At 44.3% G+C, this 12569-nt stretch overlaps 1 protein-coding gene across 1 annotated transcript; it reads left to right on the top strand.

The window, feature by feature from the left end:
- Positions 1–3327: 3327 nt before the first annotated feature.
- adar (adenosine deaminase RNA specific) lies at positions 3328–12105 on the top strand (the record flags this gene model as incomplete). Its single annotated transcript, XM_079227663.1, has 15 exons — positions 3328–4959; positions 5385–5692; positions 6412–6607; positions 6934–7136; positions 7534–7669; positions 7887–8119; positions 8354–8510; positions 9030–9198; positions 9458–9551; positions 9666–9782; positions 9943–10070; positions 10201–10383; positions 10510–10622; positions 11040–11167; positions 11787–12105. 15 exons carry the CDS (start codon positions 3328–3330, stop codon positions 12103–12105), a joined length of 4116 nt encoding a protein of 1371 aa, XP_079083789.1.
- Between the last annotated feature and the right edge of the window lie 464 nt (positions 12106–12569).

The raw sequence follows: 12569 nt of genomic DNA, 5'->3' as shown, positions 1-12569 counted from the left end.
ATGTGCGGTAGTTGGAAATGGTGCAGTGCACCGCTGCTGGTCATAAGCTAGCAGGCTAGCTCACGTTAGCTGGAAGAGCAACGACGTGCAGTCTGCTGCCGCTAACAGCGTTACCATGGTTTTACCGTATCCCAATCCGAGGGGTAGCGGTCCGAACACACGTGACGCGTTGGTTTTAAATGCCAGCAACACGTCCGACCTGTAGCTGCTTACGTCGTCGCGTCATGCTCCTTCTGAAAACACGTCCAATATAAAATAAAGGATGATAGCAAATGGCTTTCGAGCTTCATCCGCTGCCCTTGGTGATTAACGTTAGTCCTCCCACAATAGTGGTACCTTTTTTATAAATGTATCCGTCTCTTTTCCATAACAGAACCACACTGATGAATGTATCCACAGGGTCAGATTGCTAGATCTAACTAACACGAGGAATGGGAGCGGGAAATGTCTCCGAGTGAAAACAACTGCCCTGAGTTTGAGCTTTGTTGATCCATGAGCTTCACGTTTTCACAATTGTGTGCATAGTTGGATGGAGAACAACTGGGAGACATTGTATTTCGCCACAGACACCAAGTTTGTAATACTGCGAATACTATAAATATGATTAATTAGCGGCTCACCTGTTTTCTCTCTCGGTGTTTGTGTAGTAACTGAGACACACATCCTTTCAAACTAAGTTTGTTTTATATAACAACATATTATTTTGTAATATTCACTGTAATGTTATGTATATATTTAATTATATTAACTTTTGTATTATTAATATGCTAATAATCATACTGAGATTGGGCGCATTTACTGAATTATAAATGATGGGAAATCACACTGATGATCAAGTTTGGCTTTAATGGAGTTGTGCTTTTTAGGTCGAGCTGCATTTTAATCTGTTAGTTACTAGATCATGTGTGGAAATTGGCTATATTGCAATTTTAGGTACATATCAGAGCTACACTTGTTTCTGATGGTGACCTTCACTTCATAGTACACTTGCGTTGTTTTTTCCATCCTAACACAATCCGGTAACAACATCCCACTGTGAAATTTGTATCTCCCCAAATCTATTGCATTACTGTCTCCGTCACTCTCTCTCTCTCTCTCTCCCCGTTTTATATTTGATGTGAGAATCTGATCTGATCACGTGACGTCTGTGTCCTCTCTGTAGACGGCATGCTTTACAGAGAGGATGTCCTTGTAGCGCGACAGTAACACAGGCACATTGATTGGTGTTGAGATGGACCACAGAGCGACCTCTTTGTTATGAAACGACCGCCACAGAAGAGCTATACGTTTATGACTTTTTACACGGAATAGAAACTTATTCATGTCTGTGCATAAAGCTCGCCTGCCCTGGTTGGTAAATCTGTGAATGTGGGTCACGTGACCGACAAGGGAAACCTAACTTGTCGTCAGAAATGAAATCGAAACTTACCTCGTGTCTGTTTCCTTTTACACGGTTCATGTCGCGGTGCCCCCCCACCCCTCAACTTTCGTGTTGCAATAGTTAGCAATGTGTTATTAATAATTGCGTACAGGCTTTATAAGCGAGCGACATCATTGGCGTTTTCAAAGTGGAAGCTACAGAAAGGACCTCGCTCATCCAAGACGGAAGACCATGCGCTTTGGAATACGTTTTTGCCGTTTTAGAAATAATGTTTACATGTTTTGTCTAACCTACAACCGATTCCCTGCGTAAACGGTGTTTACTCTGATTTATGTATTGAAAGTTGCTATCGTTTTTCCGGGTCTCGGTTTGAATCTTCTGATCACGGGGAGGTGAGAGGAGCAGCAACTTTACAAATTCCCACTTTTTTTCCACCGTTGCCACTTTTTTTATTTGAAATACTCGAGGGCTCACTTGGGCCTTGTGGTCCCAGTAAATGTGGTACGTTGCATGCACGCACATGTGCACACAATTCGGACCACTACCAAGTTTAATTTCTGCACTGCTATGTTGACAGCGAACACAGAGGTCTCAGTGATGGAGGAAGCGGGCACTTTGGACATCAGACGGTGCATTGGGGGTATTTCTCTGTGCCTTGACATGACAGCATGAAGTGTGCACACAAGTTGATTCATCCGTTGTCCAGCCCATGCGTCTCCTCCGGATCCAAACAGCTAGGAGCATAATAGACTGGATTCTGAAAAACACAGTTGTTATTTTGGCTGTCAACTGTTGCCTTGCATCAGGGTCAAGATGAGTCAGCTCCAGCCTGGTTTGGCCCCTGGGCTGCCGGCCCTGTCGGTCCCCATTACTGTGATGAACCAACACTATGGTGTTCTCTATTAATGTGGCGGTGTTCAGACTTGCTCAGCTCAACGTGACAGAGCTGTGATGCTGACTGGGCCAGGGGGTTTGAAACCTGACTCGGTATTGGGTGTCTCCTTGTTGTCAGTCTCACTGTTATAGACATTATCGAGTGTTGAAGCTGAGTGCTGAATCAATGTTTGTTGTACTAAAGAGGGATATTGGAATTTGGGACTATGCCGGTAGAGATCTACTCATTACATTTGTTCATGTGTGTTTTTGTAGGAGATATAAATCTAGCTCTGCAAAACCTTCTCTGTTATGGTCGGGACGTCAGCTAGCAACTGCATCTGTCCACAGCTTGTCACTGACAGGCAGCGATGTCCTTGGAATTGTCCTTTTTGTCTGCATCAGTGTCTCACTTTTCCTGTCCGCTATGGATCCAGATACAGCAATAATTTGTAAGGCCAGAAATAAAACAGAATGGTCACAAGAAGTTCTGAATTATTAATCACCATCCTTTTACCCTGGGATTAGGTTTCAGTGTGACTGGGGGAGACAATATGTCACCCTGCAGTATTCTTGTAGACTGGCTAGGGTGTAATCGGAAAAAGCAACATTGACAGTGTAGGTGTACGTTAGAGCATATCTTCCGCACATAATCTTTTCGTACCATAAGACCCAGCTATTTAGATGTCTACTTTATATTTTATTCTGCATTTCATGGGGGCAAGACTTTCGGATTACATATTTGAGGCTGGTATAGATTCACCGAGTTATCAAAGGACACTTGAGCAGGTTGGAGATTTGCCAGCAGGTGCCCAAACTTGTTATTGACTTAAACAACACTTTCTCTTGCCCTCCATTCTGCTGCTGACTTTTACTCGACTAGATTATATTACTGTTATGTATTTCTTATTTATATTCTCCTAACATTGTTCTTTGTTTGTATTTCAGGTGCTCTGCTGTTATTGGCCTGCCTGGACTTTCCATCAGGCGCTGCTGTTGGTGCTAGAGGACGTACACTTATAAAGGAAGCTACACATCAAACCGTACGGCCCCCTTCAGTCAACCCCTGCGCTATGAGCAGAGGTAGAGGAGGGCCTCTCAAAGAACACTACAACAGGCATCCACCACCCGACTCCCAGGCCAACGAGAATTACTTCAGACCTGGCCCATCCTCACTCTACCCTAGAGCTGGCCCACAGCAGAACCCATATTCAAGTTACCACAACAGTCCTGCCCGTCCCGTAGTGCCCGTACAGCCGCCCCCAGCTCCTTCTCTCATCCACTCCGCTCCACCCATACCAAAGCACAGAAAAGTAGACCCTAAATCAGAGGCTCCTAACTGCTCATATAATCAGAATCACGGTCCCAATCCTGCTCCCAATTCCTTTCAGTACCAACAGGCAGAGTTCCTCAGAGGACACAGCTCTGAGGCACCACAGTTCAGCGCCAGTCCACGTGGAGGGAGAGGAGGAGGGGTCTCAGACAGGCGTCCTAGTTCCTCGTACCAGCACCAGTCAGGCTCCAGTAGATACCCATCATACCCCAACAACAGCCCAAGGGGTAGATGGGGGAATAGTCAGGACCAGACTTCTGTATACTCAGTAGCCCCGCGTGCCAACACAGGCCCGCGACACCTGAATCAAAACCAGTTTTATGGTACAAACCACAATCCATACTCCAACAGACAGTGGCACACGCCAACAGATTCTGTATGTGAAAACTTTCAGACTTTGTCCCTTCATCGAGACAGGCCAAACAGAGGAGAAGAAAGGTTTGACAGACATTCAGCCTCCAGCAGTTCGGCACGCTCACGCTCTACTAAAGTTGACATCAATCTTACTTCTGACATCCAGGACCAGGTTCAGAGGGCTTTGGCTGCTTTGAGGCCAAGTGATGGTATCTCTGCAAAATTGTTAGCCAAAAAACTGCATCTTCCCAAAAAGATAATCAACCAGGCTCTTTACTTGTTGGAACGCTCCCAGAAAGCCTCCAAGCAAGGACTCCTCCCTCCTGAGTGGAGTCTTTGCAGAGAACCTGTCAGAGGTGAGGAAGATCAAAACTCTAAAGTACAAAGTCCACCTTCCAGTTTGTGTGTCAGCTCAGGACACCCTCCAGAACCTGAAGCCAAGGTTGAGCTAAAAACGGAAACAGCTGAAAACAGGGGACAAAGCAAAGAAGAGGACTCTGACACAGAATCCAGTTCTTCTTACTGCGCCTCTTCAGAGTCATCTGGAGAGTCTCAGTCACCAGCAAAAGGTCAGTACCAGGAGAAACAACATCCCATCACTTCTAGCTCACCTGATCTGGCACTTCCCACAATGTCAGAACAGAAGGAGCTAGTTCTGCAGTACCTGCTGACTTCAAGGGAGGCAACGGCTCTTGTCATAGCCAAAAATCTAGGTCTTAGGGGTACCAAGCAGGTCAATCCCACCCTCTACTCGCTGGAGAAGCAAGGTGAAGTCGTTAAGAATAGTCTCGATAAACCGCCCACCTGGGAGCTCTCCACCCACCGCAGAGAGAGGATGGAAAGGAGCCTTAAAGCCTCAAAGAGCAGCCGTGCTGTGGGGGATCAGATCCCGGAACCCAGTAGAGATCAGAAAAGAGGAGAGTCTGTCTTTCTGTCGTCACCATTACCAACAATGCCAGGCCTCGAGCCACTGCCACTCCCAGAAGGTTGGATGCCAGAGCAAAGTCGTAGTGAGGTGGTAAGTAAAATCTCTGTGCTTTTAATTTTGTATTCATTAAATGTTATTAAGATGATACCATTCATATGAAAATAAATTTACAGGAATGTGCTTTTGTCTCAAAACATAACTGGAAATGACAAAATGGAATCTATTTGATAGTTCACTTTAAATGTCTGCCAACAATTTCAAGGTAATCAAAAATATTTTCCACAGATAATAAAGCACAGCCTCTATACAGCGATTATAGGAATAGTATATATTTTAGAAATACACTTCATTGCTGTTTTCAGTCCTAATGCTACTTTATGCACTACTGCTTAAAGAGAAAGGAGTTTATTTTTACTAGATTAATTTAAATGAAGTTACCAGAGTTTGACTTCTACACTAATTTTATTAACACTTTATCTCTGCTTTTCTCTTTTAAGTCCCAGTCCTCATTCCAGCCCCCCTCCATCACCTTGTGTAAAGATGAAGAGAACAACGAAGGACAGTGGGCTAATGACGACATCCCAGAATTCCTCAACGCCATTCGCAGAGAGACAGATGCTGGGAAAATGGCAGCAGATAAGGTCAACTCTGTGGGAACTGTAGCTGTGTCACTGGCTGCTCCACCTCCCCAGAACCTGTGGGCCAAATTACAGGAGGTGAGGCTGAAGAACCCCGTCAGTGGCCTCATGGAGTATGCCCAGTATCTGGGCCATAACTGTGAGTTCCAGCTCCTCGACCAGTCAGGACCCTCTCACGACCCTCGGTTAGTCTCTTAATCTATTCTGTTTGTTACTTTCAAGTTTTAGTTGTGTAAAGTCAATTAATCTGTGATCTTTGTCTGTGTATTCATGCTGTAATTTTCAAACTTAGCTAGAGATGCACCAGGGCCAATTCTGACCTTACAAAGTGGATCAGGTGAATCCACATTAAATACATTGTCTTTGTCAATGTCATTATGTGTCAATGTTACATTAATTAAGTCACGACGGGCAACATACTGCATTTTCAGTGCCACAATAATATCTTTATTATTTATATTTAATTGACCAATTAGTTTCAATGATATGTTTTTCTCAAATTTAAAGTTGACATCAGAGTAGTAATCTGCATCAGGAGATGCTCTTAGTTTAGGTATTAGGCAAGAACGAAGTGGATCAGTGCATCCTTCAATTTATCAACTTTACACATTTAGGGTGTTGTACTTTTTTATTATAGTGTATGCATAGTTTTTTTGTTATTCCCTCCACATGTTTGTTACTTTCTGAACACCTAGTGACAAAGCTATCGATTCAAAGCCTGAGAAATAAATCTGTTGCCGTAATGAAGACGTATGATGCTGCCAATTAAGAATGAAAATTACATTGGTTGTAACACAATAACACTTGCAATACAGTAGTCTTGGAAAATTGTAGCAGCTCAATTAATCATGTATTGGCAGATCAATGTGTCTCATTTGTGTGTTTATTTGTTTTCCTCTGTCAGATTTCGTATGCAGGTGATGCTCAACAGAAGGCTGTTTCCTGTCGCAGAAGCTTCCAGTAAGAAAGTTGCAAAAAAGGATGCCGCTGCTGCCACCCTGCGCATTCTCATCGGAGAGATTCAGGCAGGGCCGAGTACGGCAGACGAGGGAACAACTGTCAGTGCGGACCAAGTGTTGGATGAACTCCCAGATGCTAGTGTAAGTTGTTGTTTGAACATTCTCAAATTAGCCACCATCATCTACCTAAAGACAGACAAATCCTGCTTTAAACACCTGGGATGGGTCAGGCACATTGTAGCATGCGAGTAGAGCGCACTACATTTATTGCATCAGAGCAGAAACTTTATACAGTCAATATACATCAGTCAAGTTTAAGAAGTTGTAGAGGCCATCACTTTTGTTCATTATTATTTTGCATCTGTGCTTTAAAAAGTTAGTTTCAAGAGATTTTTTTTTTTTAAACTGCAACCACCAAACGGTACATTCATAATTTAAGTATATTTTTCTCCTCCACTGGCCACTAGGGGCAAGCTGAAGGCGCAGCAGGGATTTTTGGGACTACTAGTGAGGAAGGCATGGGTACAGTGGAGGGACCTTGCCAGCCGCTGTCCCGCTCCCTGCCTGGTGGGAAGAATCCGGTGTCTGTCCTGATGGAGTACAGCCAGCGGAGCGGGAATCCCATCGAGTTCATCATCACTGGGCAGGCAGGCCCACCACATGACCCAAGGTACTCCCCCTCTGAATCTGTCCCTTTTTGAATGATGTTCCCCCGCAGGGAAGCAGTTGATCAGCTGATCCTGTTGAATCTTTTCTCAGTACTGTAGTCAGCTGACAAAGACACAATACCATCTCTGTCTTGTCACTCTTTTCAACTCTTTCTGTTTATTGTCCTTCAGGCAGTCGGCTGGTAGATGCAGTAAATACTTTTGTGTTCCACTAGTCACTTTCTAAAAACTCTGCATGCATCCGTCTTGAACACTGTTACGCCATAGGCTCTACTCTGTTGCGTCTTCTGATTTTATATAGGGTGAAAAGTCAGGCACATGTGACATAATCTATGATCTCAGATGAAAAGAATCTTTCTCTCTTTCCACCATTCTTAACCCTCTCCGCTTTGTGTTCAGGTTCATGTACAGGGTAAAGGTTGGAGAGAGCTTGTTTACAGAGGCCTCAGCTCCAAGCAAGAAGGCAGCCCGCCAGCTGGCAGCAGAGGAGGCCGTTAAAGAATTAATGGCTGATGGGAGACTGCAGCTCAACAAGGTGAGAAAGTGAAAAGCAAAGAATAACTTAAGTGGTGCATTTGGGACAAAAGAGAAGGTCTTTGCATATCCCCAGAACGGCTGGAATTACTTTAAAAAGCACCAGATCACTCAGGCTGAAAGAAATGATTTTTGTCATCTCTGTCACTTGGTTCTGCTCTGTTTTCTCAATTCTGTTCACATCACTTTTGTTTTCCTCTCCCTTCTCTCTTTTCCAGCCTCAGTTGCCCTTGGGCTCTTCCAGTGATAGTGATGGTACTGGGACTACTTGTCCCTCTTTGCCACCCCTGACTGCAGATGAGTTGCGAGCAGCACACGAGGCAGGGGTTGGAGATCTCATTAACCACTTGAACAACAATGCAGTGTCAGGTCTTCTGGAGTATGCTAGAGCCCGGGGCTTTGCTGCTGAGATTCGACTAGTGGGCCAGTCTGGACCACCGCATGAGCCGAAGTATGTGTGAAACAAACGCAATTAAAATTTACATACTGGATAAAAGGAATTTCTTACTGTCCTGGCTATCATGTACTCTGAAAATAATGTCCTTTGTTGACCTGAGAAAACCTAATGTATAATACTTCCATTTTGGAATTGTTCTAGCAACGCTTAACATGCTAAGAAAATGCTTCAATGGATCTTTGTGGAAACCATGATTATCCAATTACCTTTCTCTTTGCCCCTCCTCAGGTTCACCTACCAGGCCAAGCTGGGCGGACGCTGGTTCCCTCCAGTGTGTGCGTCCAACAAGAAGCAGGGGAAACAAGAAGCAGCAGATGCAGCTCTACGGGTTCTGATTGGAGAGGCTGAGAGAGCAGCCCGCACTGGGGAGCTTATCCCAGCTGAGGTACGGACTTTACAGTGGTTCACATTCTCTATCATGAAGCATAAGCCTTCTCTGGCTCAACATGGGGATAAGGCAGGACATAATGGAATTACAATCAACACCTGCATGTCATTTTCACCCCCCTCACTTGAGCAAATCACTGACAAAATAACAACATATGCATACTTGGAGTAAACTACACCCGGAGCCAATAACTCCACACACTTGTTGTTTCACAGTAAGCAAATTGGTTCTCCTGACTGGAAGGCCTAAGCTCAATAGCAGCTATAGGAGGTGGTGAATTTGTATCAACAGCCAAAAAACATTACACATTCTCTGGCTGCACATGTTTTTTTTTTCTACCACATACTCTGGCAGCCAAAAATATGTTTGAAAAAGCTTTAATGATTTGCTATGTTAGTTATTCAGATGTATCACTGGATTGCACAGTCAAATAAGTTTCAGACCTACCGAATATTGAATAATCCTCATTTCCTTTCTATTTTGCCTGTCCTGTCCTATATACATCCCTTTCTCTAGCTTCCAGTGAGTGGCAGCACTTTGCATGACCAGATAGCAATGTTGAGTCACCAGCGTTTCAACGCCCTGACCACACGTATCCAGCACAGCCTTCTGGGACGCAAGATTCTGGCCACCGTCATCATGAGGAGGGGGGAGGGCCTGGGGACTGTTGTCAGCCTGGGAACTGGTATATACATTACCTAAGCATACATGCAAAGGGAGTTGGTAATAATGGAGTGTATAAGCAATGTGTTGCAACGTACAAATTACTTTTTCACTGCTTTTTTTTTTTCATGATGCGAGTACATTTTATAGATTTCTGTAATCTGAGGCATACACTTTCAATAAGCTAAAACAGAACTAGTTCACTGCAGAACCAAGAGGTGTTGCATTGTTGTGAACTTTGACATTGAATGTACCTCTCTTGTTTGTTTTCTCCCTGTCAGGAAATCGCTGTGTTAAAGGGGAGGAGCTGAGCCTTAAAGGGGACACGGTTAATGATTGCCACGCTGAAATCATCTCCAGAAGGGGATTTGTTCGGTAGAAACAGATCTTGCTTTTTCATCAATATTTCTCTCCCTATTGTGAAAAATACTCCGCTCTTATACTCCGATATTATCTATAAGTCTGATTTGCCGTTTCTTTTCTTTTCAGGTTTCTATACATTGAGCTGATCAAGCACTATGATGGTGCAGACGACAGTATATTTGAAGCAGTGGACAATGACAAACTGCAAATCAAATCTGACATCACCTTTCACCTCTACATCAGGTGGGTGTCTGATGTTCTCTTTCTCCTTGTTCAAACCCCGCCCCCATGCTCTCCTGCCAATATCGTCAGGTCCACCACTCAGATGCATCAATGAGGTCTCCCTCCTCTTTTAGACTGTAATATTAATACCGTATGTCTTGTCTTTCTCTTTTATCCAAAGCACGGCACCTTGTGGGGATGGTGCTCTGTTTGACAAGTCATGCAGTGAGGCAGGAGATGAAGACGAGGGCCATCAGCCTCTGTTTGAGAATGCTAAGCAGGGAAAGCTCCGCACCAAAGTGGAGAACGGTGAGAGATGAAGTGGACACACATCTGTCTTTGCAAATATATATTAGTGAAGTGCTTGGAAGCCAATTCTTTAAGTTTGTAGGCAACACCGGTGACCTTTTGTCTATGTGTGTGTTGGTGCTTGTGCCAGGTGAGGGCACCATCCCAGTGGAGTCGAGTGCCATTGTGCCCACGTGGGACGGCATCCAGCGCGGTGAGAGGCTGCGAACCATGAGCTGCAGCGATAAGATCCTGCGCTGGAACGTGCTGGGTCTGCAGGGAGCACTGCTCACCCATTTCGTGCATCCAATCTACCTGAAGTCAATCACGCTTGGTAAAACATACTGTTGTTTTCAATATATTAATTTTAACGGGAGTGAAATTGGATGAGTTGCCACTCTTACATTGCGTCTCGTCTCAAGTTTCTGTTCTCCGTGTCTTTGTTGTTCTGATCCGTCAGGCTACCTGTACAGCCACGGTCACCTCACACGTGCCGTTTGCTGTCGGCTGGCCAGAGACGGCGAAGGGTTCACCGAAGGTCTCCCTCCTCCCTTCAAGCTAAATCACCCAGAGGTAACTGCACAAGTTCTTGGCAATGTCAAATGGGAAAATGAATCGGGACTATTGAGGTCATTCTCCAAAATATTATTAATTGAGCTGCCAACACGCCTATTTAACTGTTACTTCATTGCTCATCATTTATTAATTTGGCTCATCTATCAATTAAGAAGAAGCAGGTAGGTCACTCTCATATCGCTGGGCAAAATGCCTGAGAAATGCAGTTGAAACACTGTTTTTGAACAATTTCTTGGTTGAATACACTGTTTTTAATTGACGCAGCCGTCACACTGACACATGCAATAGACATACATTTTGACACGCTCTGTTTGGAATTGCTGACTCGCACTTAGGGCTTAATTATAGATTGACCAACAACAACTTTCTTTCTTCCTTCCCATCCCTTCTCCCCATCACCTGGTTGGACTGTAGGTGGGCAGGGTGAGTGTGTATGACTCCACACGGCACACAGGCAAGACCAAGGAGTCCAGTGTGAACTGGAGCTTTCCAGACCAGCAAAGTGTCGAAGTGCTGGACGGGACCAAGGGCAAACTGGATGAGTATGGGTATATATCAAAACAAAATTCTCTCTTGATAGCAACATACATTGTGTATTAATAGCTTTTCCATTGTTTGTAAAGCCTGTTGCCCTCTTCAGTGTTTTAGTTGTCCTTCTCTAGCGGTTAACAATCACTTCATTAACATACAACAGATTCAAGTAAATTCTTTGCTCAAGCAAATATTGGGTTTTACACAGTAGCTCCCTATGTCTCTTAAATGCTTTCCACAAATGTGATTTTGTTGTTGATCATCGTGACATTGATCAAACACCATAACAAGAGACATTATTGGAGTCCAGAAGAATTATTTAGAAGAAATCAAAATCGGTTGTTAAAATTGTATTTGTGTAATAAGTGCTCATCCTTAAGAAATAATGTGGTAAACTCTGCGTAAACACTTCACCACCATTGGCAGCATTATTTTGGATAAACTAAAGTGCTTAGTAAAAACTGTCAAGTAACCACAAGCTTCATTACATTTGAATTAAATTGCCTAGAAGAGTGAGCAGCTGGCAGATAAGTAAGCTAAATAAGAAACACTGCATGATCAGAGGAACTGTTGTCATGCGTTGTTCTATGAACAGTCCTCCTAAACAGCCCTCTGATGTCTTTCCTCTAGGAACAAACTCTGTGTGTCCAGAGTGTCCAAGTCCAACCTGTTCTGTCTGTTCCGCTCTGTGTGCCAGCTTAGTGGCCGCACTGACCTCCTCGCACTGCCCTGCTACTCCCAGGCCAAGATGTTGGCCATGTCCTTCCAGCTAGCCAAGCAACATTTCTTCCGAGCTCTCAGCGGCCACGGCTACGGCGCCTGGATCGGCAAGCCGCTGGAAGAGAAGAGCTTTGAGTCAGGGGAGGGAAACGGGAACAATGGAGCAAATGAGAGATACGGCAGCAGTAGAAACGGAGGAGCAGTGGAGTTGAAGCAAGAGGACGCATAGAACGGTGCAGAGTGCATTATCAAGTGGGTGATATAAATGTGGGGAGAAGAAAAGCACAAAGCAAGGGCAGATTGGAAAAAAGACAATCAAACGATGCGTAGGCAGCAGCCAGAAGTGTATCTTCTGATGAACATGGTTTAAGGCTGTGGAGGAAGAGTAATGGAAAGAGACATAATAGAAGAGGAAGCTTGCAAGGGTAAAGCCTGAAGGACGAGTGGGGTCCCAGGAGACCGACGGAGCTGTGGAGAGATCCAACGGCTGCACAGAATAATGTAAACTCTACACGAAGAAGGAATTGGTTTGAAGTCAGGAAATAACCATGGTAAATACTACTACAAATCTGGGTCGCATTAGTTTGCAAAACAATTACTTAGTTTTTTTTTCTTCCTGTATACAGTTTATACCCTTCAGTTTGTTTCAAGGTTTAATGTCACTTTCTTTTGTCATTGCAGTGTTTGGCATAT

Source organism: Taurulus bubalis (assembly GCF_910589615.1).
Source record: "Taurulus bubalis genome assembly, chromosome: 12".
In the NCBI taxonomy this organism is placed as follows: Eukaryota; Metazoa; Chordata; class Actinopteri; order Perciformes; family Cottidae; genus Taurulus; species Taurulus bubalis.
This window is presented reverse-complemented; position numbering and strand designations above follow the sequence as displayed.